We start from the raw sequence: 24,747 nt of genomic DNA, 5'->3' as shown, positions 1-24,747 counted from the left end.
ATCCCAAGGTTTTGTGTTTTCAGTTTGAGAACATTCTATTCTGGCTACTAGCACTTCAAATATAGTCTCTTTAATTTTCTCCCTCTGGAAGTCTTATTAGATAGATGTTAGAGCTTCGTCAAGGTTCTCTATGTCTCATTTCTTTTTTCCTTTATAACCCATGGTGTCATATTCTACGACATTTCCTTAAATCCATCTTCCAGTTCATTAATCAGCAATTCAGCTGAATCCCATCTGCTGTTATTCACATATACTTAGTTTAATATTCAACAAGTTTTCTTTTTTATAATTCATTGTATTTGATAATTTTTTAGTGGAGGCAAATCCTTCTTTTATTGCTCAAAAGAATAAAGTCTTTTTTAAATTCTTCTATTTTTTTCCACTTTCTCTAGTCTAAGTTACTCTTTTGTTGAATTTGTTGTCCCTGTTTTATGATGTTTACATTCTCCAGATTTTGATGATTTGTGATTGTGCACCATCTTCTGGCCTGAAAACGCCTCTCAAGCATGAAGACTCAAGCCAACAACCTTGGCCTTGCCTATCAGTGCTAAAGTTCTTAGGGATTGCCAGAGAGGGTTCCCATCTGTTTCTTTATTTAAAAAGTTACTCCTTTGGGCAGCCCGGGTGGCTAGCAGTTTAGTGCTGCCTTCAGCCAGGACCTGATCCTGGAGACCCAGGATCGAGTCCTGCGTTGGGCTCCCTGCATGGGGCCTGCTTCTCCCTCTGCCTGTGTCTCTGCCTCTCTCCCCCTCTGTCTCTCATTAATAAATAGAATCATAAAAAAAAAAAAAAGTTACTCCTTTCCCATTCCAGAGGTAATTCCCTTTCCTGTGTCAAAAAGAACTTTGCTAAAACTTCATGGATATCTAAAATTTGTTGTGGAGAGGCAAGACTTTAGCATTTGTTTACTTTAACATCTTGAAGTCATAAATCTATTTTTCAGAAAATTCCTGGTCTTTTCTTTGGCCATGTTTTTCTTTCAGAATTTGTAGAATCGTTTCATCAAGTTAAAACAAGCCCCTTGGCAATCTGAATGAGATGTTTAATTTTACAGACTAATTCAGATAATAAATGAATGTTTTTAAATGCTGAGTCATCCCAGCCAAGAACATGACACATCTATTTAATTCAATATCCTTTTGTATCACTCAGCAGAGTTTTAAACTTTTATTCATTTGGGTCTTTCATATTTCTTGTACATTCACTTTTAGACATTTATGTTCTTTGCTTTTGACACTGGTATCTATTATCTCATTGTATTCCCAAGCTGGTTGTTATTTGTAAGTTGGAAATCAATTTTATTTGCCTATTAGTATTTAAAAAAATACATCATTTTATGATTACTATTTCTTTTTTAAAGATCTTATTTATTTATTCATGAGAGACACACACACACACAGAGAGAGAGAGAGAGAGAGAGGCAGAGACAGGCAGAGGGAGAAGCAGGCTCCATGTTGGGAGCCCGACGCGGGACTCGATCCCAGGACTCCAGCATCATGTCCTGGGCCAAAGGCAGGCGCTAAACTGCTGAGCCACCCAGGGACCCCCTGATCATTATTTCTAACAGTTTCTGGATTGATAATCTTGGGGTTTACCAAGCATATATTCATATAATCTAAAATACTAGAACTTTATCCCCTCTTTCCTAATAAAAAAGGCCTAATCAGGGATCCCTGGGTGGCGCAGCGGTTTGGCGCCTGCCTTTGGCCCAGGGCGCGGTCCTGGATATCCGGGATCGAATCCCACGTCAGGCTCTGAGCCTGCTTCTCCTTCTGCCTGTGTCTTTGCCTCTCTCTCTCTCACTGTGTGCCTATCATAAATAAATAAAAGTTAAAAAAAAATAAAAGTTTCTACTAAAAAAAAAAAAGAATTGAAAAAAAAAAAAAAAGGCCTAATCAAAGGTAGTATAGTTCAATGGTTTAAAACGTGATTTGCCAAAATTTTTCTGTCACAAGCAAAGAGTAAATATTTTAGGTTTATAGGGCATACAAATCTGTGTCACAACTACTCAAATCCACGGTTGTAGCATGAAAACAGACACAGACAATACATAAGTGAATGAGCATGGCCCTGCTCCAGTCAATTTTAAAGGTTTGCAAACTCTTGGTTTAGAGCCGAAGTTGTATACTTATAAGTATAAATGTAGTCATTCTGCCTAAGTTCAAATCTAATGTTCAGCATTTATTGGTTGTCTAACCTCAGGAAGTTTCTTAAACTCTTGCTGCCTCAGTTTAGGCATGTCTACAACTTTGTAGAGGCATGATAATAGTTTCTACATTTGTGGCACCTATTTGTGATACTACCATAATCTGTGGTAATGACATAATAATCTTCAATAACCAAAATAGTACTAAGCATGAAATAAATGATCTGTCATTATTAGCTACTTTTATTATTATTTGTATCTCTTGTTTTCTCCTTTTGCATAACTGAATTACCTTCCTAAAACAATGTTAAGACAAAAAGAGAGCTTATAATAAGCACTTTTGCCATCTTCTTGGCATCAATGCAAATGCCTCTATTGTTGCTCTGTTAAGCATACATGATTTGTTTTGGTTTCAGTTATATGTTTATGAAATTAAGGAACTATTCATCTAATCAAATTATACTAAGGCTATAAAAATTGGAATTTGATTTGAACTTTTACAAAAACACCATTTTGGCATCTATTATAATGGCAAACCCCCTTTAAAAAAATTCCTTGATCTGTTTATAAAATGCACTTCCCTAAAATAAATAAATAAATAAATAAATAAATAAATAAATAAATAAATAAAATACACTTCCCTAATATTGACCATGTTTTTTGTAGTTGACATGAATACCATATAATCTCCACATATTATTTAATTTGCTGATAACATTCATTTCCCTGATACTTCATTAAGGATCTGGGATTTTTTAAATTTATATTTCTAATTGAGATTGATTTATAAAGTTTGTTAGATAATTTCTTTTAACTGGGTTTCAGAATCAGTTATGTTTGCTTTATAAAGAAGAACTGAAAGGTTTCTCATTTTTTGATATACTCTGAACTATTTAAATTGTATTAGTGTAATTTATTTCCTAGAAATTTAAAAGTAGTAACCTGTTCAACTCTCTGAGCCTAGGACTTTTTTTTTGGATATTAGTTTTCTGACAATTTTTCTTAAAACAGAAATCACAACATAAAAATTAAAAATAACAAAAAATAGCACAAAGGAAAACATACTAGAAATAGCATCTTCAACACATAGAACAATAAAAAGCTAAAAGGTCCAATATACAAAAAGGTCTTATAAATCATTAAGAAACATGTGGGCCACCAAGTAAAAATAATGGCAAAGGTCACAGGCAATTAATAGACAAAGAAATATAAACACCTAACAAAAATGTGGAAGGCTAATCAATTAAGTATTAAAAACCATGCAAACTAAAATGAAGTATCACTGTTTACACGTCAGATTGGAGAATTTAGAACATCAAAAAAAGCCAGTGATATCACAGCATAGGTCTTCTCAAATAGTGAGGGAGGTAGTAACAGGTAAAACAAAATTTTTCAGAAGACAGTTTAGCAGTACCTATCTCAATTCTAAATAAACATATCTGAGTCAGCAACTCTACTTTAGGAATATGTTCCATGGAAAACCTACTCATGTTTCCAAAGATGTTCACCATAGCATTTTTGTAATACTAAAAAACTGAAAACAGTCTAGCTGTTTTTCAATAAAATATTAGGTTAAGCAATGATAACACATCCATTACAGTGGAATACTATGCATCCATTATAAAGAGAACTATAATAATACATACTGGCAGTGTAGTGTCTGAAAAACACGGATCAGTTAAAAAAGCAATTGCAATACAGTATATAGCATTTAACCCCATTTAAAAACAAAGGAAAACAAGAAAAATGCTAACACATGGAAGAAATTCATATATAACATGAATATATAACATATATAGCATATATAACAACCTGTTATGGATTAGGAAAAAAAAGACTTTTCACTTTCTAAATTACCTATTAAAAAATAAAACAGGAACCTTCTGTGATCAGAATTTTATTTTTTTAAAGATTTTATTTATTTATTCATGAGAGACACACAGAGAGAGGCAGAGACACAGGCAGAGGGAGTAGCAGGCTCCATGCAGGGAGCCTGACTTGGGACTTGATCCCAGGTCTCCAGGATCAGGCCCTAGGCCAAAGGTGGCACTAAACTACTAAGCCAGCTGGGCTGCCCTATGATCAGAATTTTATTTTATTATTTTATTTGTAAAGATTTATTTATGAGAGAGAGAGAGAGAGAGAGAGGGAGGGAGGGAGGGGTGGGGGGCAGAGACACAGGCAGAGGGAGAAGCAGGCTCCATGCCGGGAGCCCGACGCGGGGACTCAACCCCGGGACTCTAGATCGTGCCCTGGGCCAAATGCAGGCGCTAAACCGCTGAGCCACCCAGGGATCCCCATGATCAGAATTTTAAATAAAAATACATTTTGGTAACTATCCTGAGGTACAATGGAACTAATGTTCTTCAAATTCAGGCAAAATTACTTGCTATTTTCAATCCTGGACATACTCCATGGCTCTGGCAAAAGCAACTGCCTTTTAACTGGATTTCCTAACTCCAACCAATCCTCAACCTAATATCAAAATAACTTTCATAAAATACTAACACAGTCCTTGTTCCTAAAATTGTTTCATAGCTTTCAGATAAAATTCATATTTTCTAGCATGAATTATACAGATTATTATCTAGCCACGGACAAATGACTCATTTTCTACTCTAATACTATATGATCTGGTTATATAACTTACCATTGCCTGAATAAAATATGCTCACTTACTCTCCTCTGTCTGCAGAGGCACCTCCCTCTATATTGAATATTCTCTTCTATCATCTTCATTTTACTAATTACTACTTATTTTTCAAGTCTCAATTCTAAAGATAAAACTATAGGAATGTTTCACTTGACATCTTCCTTCATCTCTGTTAAATTCTCCCCTAATTTCTATTTCTAGAGAGACCCTCTACTACCTCTGGCCCTAATACCTTGTAAATGTCTATAGTCTTATAATGTCTTCTACTATTTTGTCAAATTCTTGAGGCAGGAAACGAATCTGTTACCTTATATCTCCTAGTGCTTAGCATATACTGTTTAACTAAACCCAGTTGAATATACTAGATTATTTTTTCCTTCATCTACCAAAGTTCCTCAAAAAATTAAATTTACCTTTATTATATCCCCCATAATTACAATTATTTTTCTGGATGGTACAAAGCCTTTTATCTTTTAATTATTTCATTTCAATAAAACTTCCACTAGAGGGCATACAAGGAAAAGTAGAAACAAAACTTTCAATCTGACTGAGGAAAAAAATGTACCCTCATAATGATAAATTTATTACTTCTCTGACCAAGGGCAAAATGGCTGGTGAGTCTGCATGTCACACTTTTATCATATAGTTCAGTATTATCTACTGTTTTTACTCTGCTTTAAAAAACAATCAAATTTTAGCTGGTGAGATTAATGAAATAATTATGAAAAAGAAGACTCTGACAATGATACAATTCTATGAATTGGACATCCATTTCCAGCTATCAGAATAGTTTTATTATATTAACCTTCCCACTAACAAAGGCTGTAAAAGCTAACACAATACAAAATATTTTTGAAGGCCTTGTAGAAAACTAATGCTGCCAGAATATGAGAAGCCAGTATCTTGGGGAGAAAGGCATTTGTTGAACTGAGTACTAAATGCCCTATCACTTTTTCTCTTGAGGCATTTACCAATTCCTGGGTAGCATAAGCAGAAAGTTGTACCTCTAGACCTTCTTGTGGAGGATAAAGACAAAAATTGGAGTTCAAGGGAACCAACCAAACACTTTAAGGATTAAGAGTCCAGAAAAAAGTGAGGAGCAGAAAGTAAAAGGGACCATGCAGAGAAGTGATCTGGTCTTTTATTTTCAGGGCATATACAGATTCCTAAGATACATAAAATATGTATGGAGAGGTAAAAGGAAGACCATAAAACAGCTGCTAAGAGACTGAAAAGAAGAGCTTTTAGCATTCCCATAAAACTGAGGAGACAAAATTTATCATTCATGATCCTTAAAAGGTAAGTGGCTTAGGTAAAATCCCAACTTTGAGTTGAGATCGCTGAAGGGCTATAAGGGAAATACAGATGAATCCTGAAACCCAACCTTGAGCCATCATAATCACTGATTAGATCAAGGTTTAACTTCCAGTCCGAAGAAAATATTTACTGGAAGCAAACAGACCTATATAAATGTTTATACATACTATCTAACATTCAATCAAAAATTACTAGGCATTCTAGAAGACAAACCAAGTGACCATAAGAGAAAGAGACAATTTAAAAAAGACTTATAGATGTTACTAGAAACATACTTTAAAATAAGTGACTAATACGCTTCAGAAAATAGAAGACAAAGAAAAAATTTAATTACAAACCTGAATTTTAGGGAATAAAAAAGAGTTAAGCAGAAATTCTAAAACTGAAAAATAGGATTACTGAAATTAAGTTAATAGATTATTTTAATAGCACATTAACTGCAGCAGCAGTTTAGTAACCTGAAGGTTAGGAGGAGGCCAGGAGAAAATACCCAGAGTGAAATATGGAGAGGAAAAACAATGGAAAATAAAAAAAGATGGTTAAGAGACATATGTGATATGGATATAAAGGTCTAAATCTCAGGTGCGGGGCGGGGAGGGGAGAGAGAGAACATGAATGAATGAGGCAAAAGCAATTATCTGAAGATATATTGGCTGAAAAACTTCCCAGACTCACAAAATATATCAAACAACAGAATCGAAAAGTTCTATAAACCCCAAGCTGGACAAATTCAAAGAAAGATATACTTAGGAATATTACAGCAACGTTGCTCAAAATAAAAAACAAACAGGGATCTCTGGGTGGCTTAGCGGTTCTTAGCGGTTGAGCACCTGACATTGGCTCGGGGCGTGATCTTGGAGTCCCGGGATAGAGTCCCACGTCAGGCTCCCTGCATGGAGCCTGCTTCTCCCTCTGCCTGTGTCTCTGCCTCTCTCTCTGTCTCTCATGAATGAACAAATAAATAAAATCCTTTAAAAAATACAAAAAGACCTCAGAAAATCATAAAACCCACCAAAGGATAAAATACAGTATCTTCAACAAGAAGACTAACAGCTTTTCTATAGAAGGAAGCAGGAGACAGCAAAATGTAGCTTTAAAATACCAAAAGTAAATAACATCTAACCTAGAAGCCTGTGCTCAATTAAAATGACTTTCAAAATTAAAGTAAAATAAAAAGGTTTCCAAACAAAAACAGACTTTGTCACCAGCAAATACAGTGAAGAAAGGTTTCAGAAGACAAATGATCCCTGATTGAAACATGAAACTATAGGACGGAATTAAGAATACCAGAGAGAGTAAAAAAAAAAAAAAAAGAATACCAGAGAGAGGGACACCTGACCTGGGATGGCTCAGCGGTTGGGCATCAGGGCGTGATTCTGGGGTTTGGGATCGAGTCCTGCATCGGGCTCCCTACAGGGAGCCTGCTTCTCCCTCTGTCTATGTCTCTGCCTCTCTCTGTGTCTCTTATGAATAGATAAGTAAAATCTATCTATCTATCTATCTATCTATCTATCTATCTATCTATCTATCTAATCTATCTATCTATCTAGAATACCAGAGATAATACGTTAGATCTAAATAAGAATTCATAACAACATAATTGACGGCAATAATAAAATGATGATAATTATATGCTGTGAGGCTTAAAACACATAGAGATTTAAAATATATGACACCACCACCACAAAGGTAGGAGTGGGATGAGCAAATGGAGTTAAAATATTCTGATTCCTGACATTGTCCAGGAATTGGTAAAAGTATTCGTATATAATGGACTCATAAGTAAAAAGTACATGCTAACAATGTCTGTGGAGTAGCCACTCAAAGAACAACAGAAGAATGAATAACTAGCAAGATAGGAAACTGAATAAGAAAAGATAAAAATCTAAAAGCAATCTTGAGGAAAAAGAACACCAACGAAATGAAACATACATCAGTAAGTACCCTAAATGCCAGTGAACTAAATATTCCTATTAAAAGGAAACTATTGTTAATCAATCTGGATTTTTATTTATTTTAAAACATTAAAAGATTTATTTATTTATGATAGTCACAGAGAGAGAGAGAGAGAGGCAGAGACACAGGCAGAAGGAGAAGCAGGCTCAGAGCCTGACGTGGGATTCGATCCCGGATATCCAGGACCGCGCCCTGGGCCAAAGGCAGGCGCCAAACCGCTGCGCCACCCAGGGATCCCTCAATCTGGATTTAAAAAAAAGAATTGTCTGTTGCTAACTGTAAATAAAAGCACACACAAAGGCTGAAAGTAAAATGACGGAAAAAGATACTATACAAACACTAAAAGAAAGCTGAAACCACTCTACTAATAATCTTACCTAAAGTATATTATAATAAAGGAGCATTACTAAACATGCAGAGGAATATACTTCATAAAAGGTTAATGTATCAGGAATACGGTGACCTTAAAACATAAGCAAAAGCTGATCAAGATAGAAATCATAGTAACTGACAGAACAAGTGAGCAAAAAACCTGTAGTCATTGAGTAGGTTTGAGTAACAGAACAAATAAATGTTGCCTAATTAATATACATGCACCATTATACCCACATATTGCCAAATTATTAGAAGTGAACATGAACATCAAAAACTGACCACACTCTGGGCCATAAAGAAAATATCAACAAACTGTAAAGATATGAAATCACACAAAATTGTGTTCTCTGACCACAGTGAAATTAAGACAGATCATTAACAAAAATAAAACTAAGAGATTAAAAAAAACCTGTGATATATTCAAACACTGGACTATTTATCAGCAATAAAAAGTAAACTACTGATATATAAAACATAGATATACCTCAAAAATCTTATGCTGAGTGAAGAATTCAGATACTAAGAGTATATACTGTATGATGCACTAAACAGAACACTAATCAGGGAAGAAAAAAAATAACAGTGGTTGCCTCTACGGTTCAGAGGATTGTCTTGGAAGGGACCTAAGGAACACCCCAGAATAATGGAAAAATGTTCTGTATTTTGAAAGGGATGTGAGCTGTGTGGGTATATTTATTTGTCATTCTCCAAATTGTACACTTAAGATCTGTACATTTCACTTTGTAAATCAGATTTCAATGAAAAAGTAGAATAAAAAATAGACCAAATGATGTGAGTTTTATAGATATATGGATGGATTACTATATCTAAGTACATGTGGATGATAATCAATCAATCCAACTTGGGCAGGACAAAAATACATAGAAATTATAAGACTTGTTACCTCTGGGGAAGAAAGAAGTGAAATGAATATGATTGGGGAGGATGCACAGCAGCCTTTAATCATAGCTTATTATTTTAAACATGTTTAAAGCAAAATTAGAATCATGAGGCAAAACATGGCTTTCCAAAGACTATATGAATCACAGCTTTGTTATGTAGAAGTTTTATGTTTTTCTTAATTTTTAGTAAGTCGTAATGGCTTTAATAAGGGCCAATGAATATTAAAAATCAGTATCTTGACTAGATCCAGTAAATTCTTGACCAAGTAAAGGTCCTAATTAGTGTACAGTTCTACAAAGACATACTAACAGGAGATATTAAACTTTCCCAACAAAAATAGATCCACTTGTATATAGGTATTCATGAAGTTGCCATAACACTGGAAAGTGAGAAAAATTTTCAAAAGGAAATATAATTGTAGCAGTATGCTTCTTATTGACTAAAATACCATCTGTATGTGTACAAGATAAGCATAATGGAGAAATAAATCAATTCTTTTAGTCTTATGCTTCATTATATCAATTCATCCTTTTTCTTCAGCACAGACCATTAATATGTAGGAAGTAACCTATTCTGGTGGGAATCACTAAAATAGTGTATTTAAGTAACAAAAAAAACCCTTTCATTTTTGAAAGCTATGAAATCATGAGAGAAAGCTTAAAATGCTATTTTTACACTGTTCACTTCTTCCAGGACTTCTAATATTGGCGGACAACCCTGAATACAAAACATATAAACCAAGACAACTATGAAATAAGTAACAAACCATATTTCATTTGATATATGACACCATCAATTTTAAGAGGCACACCAATTTCAGAGATATGTGAAAAAAAGTATCAGAATACATGAAATATGATTGGTTTTTATTTCAAATTAGTTTTTTTTTTTGTGTGTGAAAATGCATATGGTGACCTAAGCTTAATCAAAACTCAGAAAGAGACTTAAGAAGATGGGATTATAATTTCTAATTACAAAAAATTTGGAACAATTATACTCAAAAATTGGGTAATCCTTTTGAGGAGTGTTAGACAAACTACAGCTTCACTTAAAAAGAAAATCATTCCTTCAGCAGTTAGAACAGTTTAAAGACTAATCGCTGAAGTCAGAGTGTATCTAACTTTCCATTTAGCCAACATCCTGTATCATTGCTTTCTTTGCTAAGCTACTAGAAAGGGTGATTCACATCCATTCTTTCCATGTCCCCAACTCTCATTTACTCCGAATCCACCAAAATAATAATCCAGATATTTGCCATACTGAAATATTTAACTAATTTTTAAAGTTCAGTTAAAAGAATATCCTTATACATTTATGTACATTTTATTAAAGTGATAAAAATGTTTAAGTAAAAATTGTATATATACTTATTAGTTTAACTTTATAGATCAGTCAAAAATACGCATTTCAGAAATTGTGCTCTTATAATAAAGCACAGGAAATATTATCAATTTAAGTAAATGTGACATTTGGTAAGCATTTACTACGAAATGGCAGCATGTTAAACACTTTCATATTCATTATCTTGTTTTAATTCTCACAGCTACCCTGCTAGCTAGTTAGGTATCACATCTATAAATCACTGAATAAAATTAGCCTTAAATATTTCAAAAATACTTGATGACTATATTAGCTTGGACAAATTGGTGAGACAGTATCCGGACTTAGACCTTCAGCCTCTAAGTCATGTTTCATGTCTTCTATGGCATAAGTGGATTGACATATTATTACTTCACAAATAATGTTTCAGTTAAGTTTTGCAAATAATACAAATGATCATTCTATCAAAGTCAGTAAGAACTTAATACCAAATGAAAGAACTGTGAAGGAATAAAAAAATATGTAGCCCTAGGGTAGTTAGGGTTCACAGGGAAATCAAGAGAACATGAAAGGACAACATATGAGATGTATAAAATGCGAACAAGATAGTCACCCATCCAAAATCATAGCTTATGAACAGAAGTACCCTTGTGGGCTTAATAACAAAAGAAAGCATCATACACTATTAACCTGGCACTTGAAGACACAATTTGAATGCAGTGAGGTAAGATGATGATATTCCACATTGAAGAGTAACAAAAGCAAAAAACATAGAGGCAGGAATGATTATGTATCTGAGGAACACTGCTGAAATGAAATGAAAAAGAAGTTAGACTTTCAGGAGTAGTGAAAAGTAATTAAGGTGGGATCAAATTACAGAGGGTTTGGCCTTTATCTAATAGACAAAAAGGAAGTGTGTTCTACAGTAACAGCACACAAGACTGAATAAAGAACAGACTTAGTGTAGTCAAAAATATCAATTAGGAGGCAATTAAAGTAGCCCTTAAGGTAGGATTAGAGATCAAAACTGCAATGAAGGGATCCCTGGGTGGCGCAGCGGTTTGGTGCCTGCCTTTGGCTCAGGGCGCGATCCTGGAGACCCGGGATCGAATCCCACATCAGGCTCCCGGTGCATGGAGCCTGCTTCTCCCTCTGCCTGTGTCTCTGCCTCTCTCTCTCTCTCTGTGACTATCATAAATAAATAAAAAAAATTAAAAAAAAGAAAAAAAAAACTGCAATGAATTTAAGAGACAATATAAAGAACAAATTAGGGACAAATTATATATAAAAGTGCATGAAAAGTCTGAGCTAAGTATCAATTTTTCTTGCTACAAATTTATGCTCAAAATTCAAAATTAATAATTGCTTTAAGCATACAGTTAAAAGGAAATACAATTGTGGCCCTGAAGAAAATACATTTACATTTCAGGTGACATGGTAAATCATCAGACTGTCCACCCAATGTTGCTGATTCTCCTGTGCCACAGTAGATTATACTTCCTCCCTCCTCTGAAGCTAGATATGACCATGTGACCACAATTAAATAAAAGAAATGGCACAGGTCTCTTCGAAGTGGAAGCTGTAGTAACTAACACACAACTTACCACTGGTCTTAGACCCCAATAAAACAAAGTCAAGTCAGAATTTGGAAGTTATTTTTATATATTTGTTTTAAAGTCTTGGTTTCTGTACATGTGTTTTCAGAGATCAGTGTCAAGGGCTTTCATCAAGTAGCTTTTTTCACCTCTACCCTCTCCATTTCATGCTTTCAAAAGGACCAAAGAGATTTCCAGGTTTATGAATAGTAATATTAATGCCATGCCCTATGTATGCAAGGTAACACTAAGGTATTTGTCAATGTTCACATACATGTAAAACTGCTAACAACGGTAATTTCAGCTCCTGTATTCAGATAAAGAAAGAACAGGTAAATAAAAAGATGGGCAAAGAATATCGATAGGCAATTTATAAAGATATATAGGAAAAAGCCCCCAACAAAATAACAATTTCTAGTTTTCTAAATAAGCTGTTTTTAAAATTATTTCTGAAAATATTGTGACTTCAGTCTGTTTTCAGAGCAAAGATATGTCACATATTTACTTACAACTAGAAAACAAGTTAATCTTGTAATCCAAAATTACACCTCAATTTACCAAATGCTCCAGTGACATTTACAACTAAATTTATACTCAGGGAAAGTAAGTAACATTTTTCCCAGAGTATTTTCTGTCTATTAAAACAGGCAATAACATTCAACAAGTTAACAGTCACACAATGATTACGTCAAAACCTTAGATATCAGTTACTATGTGCTATCTTATCAACAGTAATAAAAACATCTATTGAAACTAAAATGCCACATCATTTTATAAAACCTTTATCTCATGTCTGAGCAATCCGAATACAATAAATTTCTCTGCCAGGAAAATTGCCTTCTAAATGTAAAAAAATATATATATTTTTTAATATAAGAAATGTTTCAAAAAATGGTTTCAGAAAATTTGATGAACCCATACCATTCCCGAAAACAGAAATTATAATTATATATACTTTCTGGAAACTTATTATTACTCTAACAATAAAAATCTCAACTCCAAATTTAAGGCTAGATTGAAGAAGTTTTCAAATTTTATTATATATCCAATCATCTATTACAGACCTTTTAGACTTTAATAATTTATAATGTCATTGGTTACTACATTATCAATATAAAAAGAAAAGTAAGGAACGGTAAGTCTATACCATGGCACAACTGCCAAGCTGCAAGTAATTAGACAGCAGGCCACCTTTTTTTTCAGGGCTAAATATGACTAAGCTACACTAAAGTGATAATATTTTTGTGTTCACATACTCTCTTTTGACATCTATAGACTTTTAAAATCAAAACATTCAACTATCTACAATAATTTAGGAAAAAAGAAATCCCAAGATATAAGGCAGTTAACACAGACATGTTTTGCAACAATTAGAAAAGACCATGTTGTTTAAACTGGTCATGTTGAAAAATTCTAAATATAGATAGACAAGATGGGAAACATAAATACATTCCAATGGTGGGTTCTGTTTGGATTAACTGTTGTAAATTCCTTTATCAAACCTGTGCTACAGTCAAAGTTTTAAATACTTGGGGGACGCCTGGGTGGCTTAGCAGTTGAGCATCTGCCTTCTGCTCAGGGCATGATCCCGGAGTCTGGGGATCGAGTCCCACATCAGGCTCCTTGTAGAGAGCCTGCTTCTCCCTCTGCCTGTGTCTCTGCCTCTCTCTGTGTGTCTCTCATGAGCAAATAAAATCTTTAAAAAATAAAAATAAAAAAATAAATACATACATACAAACATACATACTTGGGAGCCACTTTTCTGTTCTGTAAAAACTATTATCTACCAAAGAGTTGTAAGGATTATATTAGAGAATATATTTAAGAGCAATCAACACACTGCCTGGTACAGTTTCATTTAAAAACAAGCTAAAGAACTAACACCCAAAACAAATTCTAAAGCCAAAAAAAAAAAAAAAAAAAAGCCAAAAACAAAACCCAAATCAGTATTAAATTTCCATATTTTGCTAGACACAGTACACTGTGCTAAGACTTGTCAGTAGCAAGGTCCAAAAGAAACATAAGATGTGATTTGTTATTAACTTTGAAATGGCTTTCAAGTTGTCATTTTTTTGACCATTTGTCTCATAGGAGGAAAAATAGAATTTTAAAAATTAAGAAAAAGTAATTTTAAAAAATCAAGATAGGTCTATACGTAGTAATATAGAAAGTTGATCATTAAATATTAAATTAGTTCTATTTTAAACATGATAAGCGTCTGCATGGAATACAAGGAATTAAAGAATTTTAAAAATTAAGAAAAAGTAATTTTAAAAAATCAAGATAGGTCTATACGTAGTAATATAGAAAGTTGATCATTAAATATTAAATTAGTTCTATTTTAAACATGATAAGCGTCTGCATGGAATACAAGGAATTAAAGAGCTAACAGAAAACCTGTAAGTAAAAAAACAAAACATTTAGAAGATGCAGATTTCTACTTCCAATTAATGCCAAGCTAATGTGTACCAGAACTGTGAAGGCATCAAAACAGCTAAATGAAATTTTAATTTCTTAAAAACTGAAGGACTAATAATATATTGAAGAACTACTAAGCCAAAATCTAGATGGCAAAAACCCAGAGGTAAATCAATTTAGCATTTGTGGTTGCTTTTGTCTGCAGGGCATTTGCCAGTCCAGAAGAACCCAATCGGAAAATGAGCTGTGGCGTTGGAGGTAGTGAACATGAAGAGGAAGAAAATCAAAGTTCTGGGCCTACACGAAGTAGAAAGTTTACTAAACCACACCCGACACACATTAAGCTGAGGCTCTAAGGGCTACACCTTCAAGGTAAGGATGAGCCAGAAATAAACTAGTATCCTTAGTATACATCACCAAATGATCCAGGGGACTTCAAACCCTGAACTTTAGTTAGGTTACATGAGTCCTGGACTGATGGTGCCCAGGGCACCTTTTGAAACACATAAATTCCTACCTGGTGGCCTCATATTGTTCCTACAAGTTTTAGAATATAATGACTAGCACCTAGTCATGAATCAGAAGCATGAAAAGCTACTGCTAACAGAAAGGATCAAGGGTCTTGGTGGATACCAAGACTTCAAATATTGTAATTATTTCATGTAGACTACAGTTGACCCTTCAACAACATGGACTTGAATTGCATGGGTCCACTTAGGCACAGATTTTTTTTTCAATAAATACAGGGGTGTCTGGGTGGCTCAGTTGGTTAAACATCCAACTCTTGATTTCGGCTCAGGTCATCATGATGTCAGGTTGTGGGACTGAGCTCTGGACATAGGGCTCAACACTCAGTGTGAAGTCTGCTGGAGATTCTTTCTCTCCCTCTCTCTGTGTTCCCCCCTCACTCTCTCTCTCTCAATATATAAGTCAACAAAATTTTTTAAAAAAATACAGTACAGTATTATAAATATATTTTCTCTTATGATTTTCTCAACTTTTCTCTAGCTTACATCATTGTAAGAATACAGTATATAATACATATAACACACAAGTTAGTTGACTGTTCATGTTATTGGTAAGGTTTCTGCTCAACAGAAGGCTAGCAGTAAAGTTTTGGGGGAATCAAAAGTTACATGCAGATTTTCACCTTACAGGGGGTTGGTGTTCCCAATCCCTGCATTTGTTCAAGGGTCAATTGCATACATTTGTCATATTAAAGAAGTTCTAATTTAGAGCTTGAAAGTGTTTTCAGGGAACAAAGAGCTGTAAAAAAAGTGACACTGTCAGGGTGCCTGGGTGGCACAGTCAGTTGACTGTTCTATTCTTGGTTTTGGTTCAGGTACAGATGTCAGAGTCCTGGGATCAAGCCCCATGTCCAGCACCACACCCAGTGTGGAGTGTGCTTGGGATTCTCTCTGCCCCTCCCCCTGCATGCCCACACAGTGTTTGCTCTCTCAAATAAATAAATAAATCTTAAAAAAAAAAAGTGACACTGACAGTTAAAAAAAAAATCAAACAGAATTTCTAGAAAGAAAGTAACTGAAATTATTATCTGAACTGTTGAGCTTAACAATAAATTAGAAGCAATAAATTAGAAGTGAGATTCAGTGATGGAGAAGGTGAACTGAAAATTCTTATTCAGAATGTGACTCAGTGAAACAAAGACAAGAGGGAAAAAAGAGAGAACTGAGGTCTAACAGATATACAATTAGAGAGGAAAGAGGAAAGAACAGGGTAGAGATAATATTTGAAAATGAATGAGACTTTTCCAGAACTGAGGTATTAATCTAAACTTTAAAAAATGCTGGTCATACTGGGGCTTGGTGTGGGACATAAAGACACCTTAATGATTCCATGTTAAAGTGATGGATTTTTTTTTCATTAACCAATTTCAAGATGAAGCATAAGAAATGTCAGAAATGTTGGAAGAAGCTAAGAAAATTTCTCAGAGACACCTAGGAATCAAATGGTATTTGCAGATTTTAAAGTCTACTTACATACATTATTTGAAAGCAACATAAAATTTCAAAGCAGATGAGAGTTGCTCTTTCAAGTAATCTTTATCTAATACATTTGAATATTAATATATGTTCACCATAATAATGAACTAAAATGGCTAAAGTAGAAGAAAAATTAAAAATAATATAGAGCATTTAGTGATATTGGTCTTCAACACACATATGCAAACAGCTTGCTTTATCAAAACAAACAGCAACAAACACCAAATGTGATTTCTCAAAAAACAATTCAGTAGGTAAAACAAAGCAGCAGATAGTCCACAGGTAACTGAGGAACAGATGTAAGCTGCTGGTCTCTAGCTTACCTGGGATCTCAGGCTAGTAAAGTGAGCAATGCTCAAAAAGACTGAAACTTCAGATGCTTGGGGCAGAACTTTACATTAGAAAAACATACTAAATTATACACTGAAAATGGTTAAAATGACAAGTTTTATGTTATGTATACTTTACTACATTTTTCTACCATAAAAAATTTTTCAAAAACGAAAAGGAAAAAAGGGAGGGAATAAGGATTGAAACTAAATTCCTAATATTTTAATAGGTTTTGATTTTTATCACTAATGAATTATCCATAAAATTCCCACCAAGTCTTAACTGCACTCTCCTGTGTCCTGAGATTTTTTTTCATTGCCACCACACTATCCCCATCTGTCCACTAATGCTATTCCTTCTTATAAAATCTGCAGCTGAAAAGCAGTATTTCCCATGACTTATTCTTTTCAGCTCTATCAAGATCCTCATTTTCTGCAAGAAAAGAGTTCAATTATTGCACTACTTTATGCTATGAGCTTAAAATAAAATAAAGTAAAAAAATTAAATCACATCTAAAAATGAATAATTTTTCAGGTATTTCTCACATTTGTTAATTAGATGCAAATTGTTCTTTTCTTCAACCATGCTGTAAAATTCTCTATTTTAGTTGAGAGCATTTCAATTCAAATTTCATGTTCTTTCAGATTCATCAGCTTTTCTGGGATTTTCAGTTTTGAAACTGTGGCTGCCTCATAGTTTTAGCTTGAGGTGCTAAGCTATTGTTATTTTAGTGCAAATGGATTTTTTTTCCCCTCAAATATACCTTGTATATACAAAAGGTACTTTCTAGTTCTTATGGAAGTAGAATAATCTAGAACCCATGACAATGACTTGCTTGACTTCTCCTTTGTGTGTTTACAAGATAATAAGTCATTGGAAGGGTAAAGATTTTGCTCTCTATGATACAGTGCAGAAGCAGTAGAAAAAAAATGAAGAGTACCAGCAAAAAGAAGTTCCCGTTGAACCCAGAATGGCAAATTATTTCATAAGCCACTTCTGAGGGTAAAAATTAAAATTGTAGGACTCATCAAGGCTTACTTCAGCTAGGTGTCTTGGAGTTCCCAATTCCTAAGTACAGTCAAATCCAAAGTAAAGCCTAACTAGGGATTATACCATATATGACAGAATAAAAGTTCCTGTGAATTGATTTGTTAAAAATCTGAAGGTAGTTTTCCAGATCTTTAAAAAAAAAACCTGGTTGTTAAATACTGATTAACCACTCTATAAGCCTTGCCTTTTCTCACACTAGTTTCTCAACCAGAGCACTATGATATTTTGGGATGGGTACTTCTTTGTTTTGAGAGGCTATCCTACCTACTGTGGATGTTTAGCAGCATCCATTATGCCAGTAGCATACTCTAAGCCAGGGGAATCTCCTGGACGTGACAATCAAAAATATTTCCAGACATTACAACGTGTCCACTGGGAGACAAGATAGACACCTGCTGTCTAGGTGTCATAGAAATTAAACTCAATTAGGAGAAAAAAAAACCCTTCTAAAGTCAAGTATAGTTATTTCTATATATCAGGCACTAGATCATTATTATTTTAATGAATTATGCGTAATAATTCTATTCATGCTAGACATATTTCTGTTGGATAGTCTATTTCCTACTCTATTCATTTTGAAAATCAAATGAAACAGAGGTTAAATAAAACAGAAGACAGAGGGAGATGAGGAAAGACTTCAGAAAATTTAAGCTGATTCATTTTTTAAATTACTGACATTTCAACAGATCCAAGATACAGTTACTGCATGTTTTCAACACATCTAGATGCTATCACCTACATGATATAACATAAGTGGAAAAGTCTTAGGAAAATGAAAATATTTCAATATATCATTTTGGAATTCTTAATATTTGCATAGAACTATTTAGCAGGTAAGTGTTATACAAAAAGAACACTAAGAGGTTTTACTATTATAGCTTAATCATGGTTTTAAGTGTATGATTCATGAAAAATGATAGTTTATTACCTTCCTTTCCCCCTCATTTCAAATTCTTAAAACATTTCCCTAAAAATTAAAAGTTGAAAGACTACTTTCATGATATGCCCTTTCTTTTGATAATCTTATAAAACTGGAACCATGACCTTGTGACTTATTACCATTCCTCAACTTTATGGCCAAGTAAACACACACTGTGTATGATTTTTAAAAAATGATGCTATCAAATGTTTAGCAGGCTGATAACGAAAAATATCCATAGTTTTTAATAGATAAGGCTCTTACCTACAAGGAACATTTGGATCAGCATTTCTTGAAAGTAGTAGCTCTACACACTTTAAGATCTGTTCCTCTGAGCCACATGCAGAACACGCAGTTATCAAAATAGTTTGCTTATCTGTAGTGAAAAGAAAAGTGAGGAAATGCCCCCACACATCAAGAAATGTCTCTGACTTCTTTTATCATTCAAAAGATTCTAAATATTTACTGTACTCTTTAAAATTTTATAACCTATTCCCAAAGCTCTTACTCTCAGTAGATAACTGTTTTCTTTCACCAAAAAATGAGTTTAGGAATAAACTGCCTTAATCTCCAAAATATAGCTACATTTCTTAATTTCCCTTCCTTATTCCTTTTTTCCTTTTAAGAAAACAGGAGAGTGGTAAGAACATGGATGCTATATAAAGATACTGCTTGGAATCGAACAGTTTTTGGTTGATTAAAATTTGCATTGCTGAACTTGTAGTTGAAAGTCAACACCCGATATTCTCTGATTTCACTTCTTTATTTCTCATTCATTTTACAGCTCAATGAAATCTGGCTTTTATCCAAACCATCCTACTGCAAATGACCTAACTGCCATATCCATTGGTTTCTTTTTGGTCCTTTTCTACTGGGATCTCTCTGAATTCCCTGTTTCCTAAAAACTTCTCTTGACCCCTATGGCACACAGAGATCACAGACCAAAAAAATAAAAACACTTTTCAGCTAAGAGTTGGGGAATTCAAATAGGTCATGGCAGCTACAGTTTATATCAGTGATATAATCCTGATAAGTATAAAAATTCTAATCCCAGTTCTGCCACTGATAAACTGTGACTATAGCGATTACTTAATATCTCAGTAGACCTAGTTTATAGATAGGAAGCTGCCCTCTTTACCTGATGGGGTTACTGCTGAATACATAAAAGAATTTATGTGAACATGCTAAGAAAAATATAAACTGTTTTATAACTGTAAATATTCCTCTGATTACAAGAACTAAAGAAAGAAAACTATTATTTTTTTAGTTTATTTTTTAGTTTTTATTTAAATTCCAGTTAACATACAGTGTAATCAGATTCAACACTTACATACAACACTTGGTGCTCATCACAAGTGCACTCCCCATCATCTGTTAACCCATCCCCCATCCATCTCTCCTCTGGTAACCATCAATTTGTTCTCTATGGTTAAGAAAACTATTATTTTTTTTTAAAGCAGAATATTTTATACACGTTCAGAAATCTCATTCCTAAGCCCAGTTTTCATTGGGTGATATTTTAAAATGACAAAATAAAAAGAAAAACCAATCACAGCAGCAGGTTAAATACAAAACTATTGATAAGATGCGAAATTACATAAAATAGAGAAGAAAACAGAGTAGAAATGGTTTTACAAATATCTAATGTAGATACAAAGTAAATGTGAAAATTAATTCTAAAGTGAAATCTATATTTAAATTATGGAATGAATTCAATAATTTACATACCTATTAGAAACATGTTAAAAATAAGCAATAATTCAATATAATAAACTGGATGTGCACATATACTTATTTTTCAAAAGCATTCAAAGCAATACAGAGTAGAAATTATCTAGTAACAGAAAAACATGTGGATTTAATAAGCTATCTTTGAAACAACCTTAGGTAACATAATTCAGAGTTGAGTTTTAAATTCTAAAGAGCGATTTTCAAGTAATTTTTGACAAAATTATCAGCTTTTGTTTTCTTTCAATGCATTTTTCCTTTGAAAAATAACCCAAGCCCTCCAGCAGAGAAGTTAAAGGTTCTATGGAAACTCATTTGGAAAGAGAGGCTCCCCTCACCCCCTCCAAAAAAAGAATCTATGGTTTTTAACTTGATTTTGTATCTTAATCACAGAATATGATTGGAAAGTTTTTTAAATTGCTTTGCTTTTTTTCACTTTGCCTAACAGCTGCTTGGGAATCCAGAAAATCACAGAAAACAACATAATCAGTTGAGTTATCTCAACATCTTACCTTTTTTTTTTCAGGTGCAAAGGTTTGTTTTAAAGTAAACATATAAAAACTGAGCGTGGAAAGTGTGTATCACCACCCCTAAACAGACTATAATTAGGCTTCTAAACAGAGATACAAAGTAAATACATATTTTAAATGTTTAAAACATCTTACCCTTATCAAAGCTTGCATTAGCACCTTTGTCCAAAAGGACCCGAACCAGTTCTACATTGGAAACACTAGCAGCATACATAAGCGGAGTCCATCCATACCGAAAGGTGGAATCGACACTAATGCCTGTCAACATAAAAAGCAACCCTTTAACAGCCTTCCCCACCAAAATAAAAATCACAGCCACCTTCATAAAAAAGGTACTGTGCACAGTAACATATACCATGTACTTTACAACAGAAAGGAATTTCTTTGTAATAATGGCTTAAGTGTAAAAGGATCCACACAGTAAATGACTGTAGCTCAAAAACATTCAAAATAACACTATATGGTTGGGGATACACATATATTTAATAAAAATATACAGACATGCATAGAAATGATAAATACCAACTATAGTACAGTGATATCTCCAGGGTCAGGAGACAAACTGCTATACCATTTAGTATATCTGAAATATTTAGTAATTTAAAGAGAACCGAAGATATTAGCAGAATAACAAAACTAGAGCCATCTTCCAACTATTAGAAGCAGCTGACTCAAAGGGAACCTTCATTTTTTTTTTTATTAAGTTTCTCAACTGGTACAGAAATAGGTATCAAAACCAAGAATGACTTTGGAAGGCAAAAACCTAAAAATATTTTTTGAAGTGTAAAATAATGACACCTGGTAGGAAATGCTAAATTAAGAGTTACCTGTGGAAGTTACGACTTCAGGGTACTGAGGGAGAAAGTGGGCACAAAGGTATCTTTCTATGTATACCTATATATTTATTAGTGGCTTTTGAAAATTAATTTAAAAATTTTTTGTAATTAAAAAAAATCTTTAAAGGTTGACTAAGTATCTACTTTACCAGTAAGTCTTTTCAAAATCTAATCTTTCAAGAGTCTCCATCATTTCACTGCACCTAGTTTTACTGCAAACTCAAGCCCCATGGTAAATTCTCTTTTCTAAAGCAAATTTCTGCCTATTCCATCCCAACCAGCACTATGCACGCTCTCGCATGTGTTCATATTAGGTATTAGGCCTGTTTCAATTATTCAAATTTAATTGTTTCATTCTTCAATTACAAACTCAAGCTCCATTATCCACAAAGTCACACAGATCCTTCTTTTTTGTTAGAGCAGCTAATATTTACTTAACGTCTGTATGTTTTATGTATTCTTTCATTCTAATACACCCCAAAACCCTTCAATATAATGCATCCCCAATTTAAAAAGGGGAAAATTAAAGCTTAAGGTTTGGTAACTTGGTCAAGATAATAGAGCCATCAGTGGCAGGGTTAGTAATCAAACCTGGAGCTGTACTGTTTCCTAAATGATTGCTCTTTCACTAAGCCACGCAACATCTCTAACATAAAAGGAAATCATATTGCTATATACATCATTTACCTATGGCCTGTGTGAATCTTTTGGATTTACAGGTACGTAGTAAATGTCTGTTACTCCTTTGGATAATTTCAATCATGATTATCAACAACTCATATATTCCTATTTTGGGTATTTTTTTTTTCTTTTAAAGATCTTTATTTATTTATTCATGAGAGACACAGAGAGAGGCAGAGACACAGGCAGAGGGAGAAGTAGGCTCCATGCAGGGAGCCAAGGATCATGCCCTGGGCCAAAGGCAGATGGATGCTCAACCACTGAGCCACCCAGGCGGCCCCAACAACAGGTAACTAAAAACAGAACATTTAATCTGATCACAGAAAAATGTTACAGGAACCTGGACAGAATTATGATACTTTGCATAAAGAAACTGATGCTCTGAAAGTTTAAATGACTTTCCCAGGAACCACAATGAATAGGCAATAAAGCTGGAATAGATATCCACAGCCTGTGATTCCTGCCTCAGGCCCCATTACACACATACACAACTAGCACGAAGAGAGAACAGAACTAAAATATATATTAACTAGAAACAATTCTGGAGACGTATAATATTACAGACAGGAAACGCTGAGAAAAACGTGTAAGAATCCCTGGTGTGAGGGCACCCGGGTGACTCAGCGGTTCAGCGGCACCTTTGGCCCAGGGCGTGACCCCGGAGTCCCGGGATCGAGTCCCACGTCGATCCTACTTCTGCATGGAGCCTACTTCTCCTTCTCCTGCCTGTGTCTCTGCCTCTCTCTGTGTCTCTCATGAATAAATAAATAAAATCTTAAAAAAAAAAAAAAAAAGATTACTGGAGTGGGGGTAGAACAGGCTTCTTGAAGGAAGTAGAACTGATGGAAGCGACAGGGTGGCGCTTCAGATTCAAGGAAGAAAAGAAGGCAGAATGACGTCCCAGTCACGCAGGATTATACACAACCCTCGATACGCTGAACGCTCCTCGGGCTTCCGCTAGACAAAGCAACTCCGAATCTTTTCCAAGAAGGGGAGGGAGACGAGCGTTTGCAGCTGCGGACGAGCGTGTGCAAGGTGTACGAGGTCGAGACCATCCCTGGCGTCTCACCGGAATCCAGGAGCTCCTTGACCAATGAAGTATCTCCTGAGGTCAGTGCTTTTTTAAACGTCTCATTCTTTTCTTCGGGGAGTAACGGCCCTTTTAATTTCTAAAAACAAAAAAACACAACAACAAAAAAGGAGAAAGTAAAAAAAAAATTTTTTTTTAAATTATCCGTGTTTTCGTACATCAGAAAGCCAGGATTGGCGTTGGGGGCGGAGGGGGGGGGGAGTGGAGGGCAGGTCGGCATACAAGGCTTGTTAGGAATTCATGTCCGGAATGACCTTGGAAGGGATGGGTAATGGGGGGGGAGGGGAGGGGAGAGGAGGGACGGGGGATGGGAAAGGGTGAGGAGGAGAGGTGGGAGGGAGGAGGAGGGGAGGGGAGACGAGGTGGGAAAGGGGAGAGGTGGGAGGCAGGACGGGGAGGGGGAGGGGGGAGGGGGGAGAGGGGGGAGGGGGAGAGGGGGGAGGGCAGGGGGGCAAAAGAGCTCCGTGGACCACCCAGAGAAGCACATTCGATGGAAAGACAACGCAGCAGAGGCCGGGAAATCCCGAGGGCTCGCGGGGCGTCTACGAGCCCGTTTCCACCGGGAAACACACGCAAGCAAGAAGCGTCACCAGGGAGCCCTCGAGGGCCCGGGGTGGGGGGCTGACCCAGGGGCGGCCAAAACGAGGCCTCGTGAGCTACCTGAACCGCCCGGTCGAGATACCCAATCTCCCAGCCGTCATCCTCGCTCTCGCTACTCTCGCCTCCACCGGCCACCGCCTGGCTGCGAAGCGCGCCGGCCGCCATGCCCGCCGTGCCCGCCGTGCCCGCAGACGTCCCCCTCCGCGCCTGCGCACTGCGGGAGCACGCAGGGCAGTGAGAGGGAAGGCGCGCATGCGGAAGCCTTGGGCCCTCCTGCGCAGGCGCGTGGGCATGCGC

General features: G+C 35.3%; 1 protein-coding gene across 1 annotated transcript in view; it reads right to left on the bottom strand.

The window, feature by feature from the left end:
- ASZ1 (ankyrin repeat, SAM and basic leucine zipper domain containing 1) overlaps window positions 1-24,657 on the bottom strand; it is a 52,648-nt gene extending 27,991 nt beyond the window's left edge. Inside the window, exons 1-4 of the mRNA XM_077856013.1 lie at window positions 24,511-24,657; window positions 23,830-23,929; window positions 21,379-21,501; window positions 19,250-19,361 (exon numbers count right to left, since the gene is read on the bottom strand). Coding sequence (XP_077712139.1) covers window positions 19,250-19,361; window positions 21,379-21,501; window positions 23,830-23,929; window positions 24,511-24,615 — 440 coding nt within the window. The 5' untranslated portion in view covers window positions 24,616-24,657. The remainder of the gene's footprint in view (window positions 1-19,249; window positions 19,362-21,378; window positions 21,502-23,829; window positions 23,930-24,510) is intronic.
- Window positions 24,658-24,747: the final 90 nt, after the last annotated feature.

This window comes from Canis aureus, chromosome 18, assembly GCF_053574225.1.
Source record: "Canis aureus isolate CA01 chromosome 18, VMU_Caureus_v.1.0, whole genome shotgun sequence".
Taxonomy (NCBI): domain Eukaryota; kingdom Metazoa; phylum Chordata; class Mammalia; order Carnivora; family Canidae; genus Canis; species Canis aureus.
The sequence above is the reverse complement of the archived record's forward strand: the minus strand, read 5'-3'. Positions and strand labels throughout refer to the sequence as shown.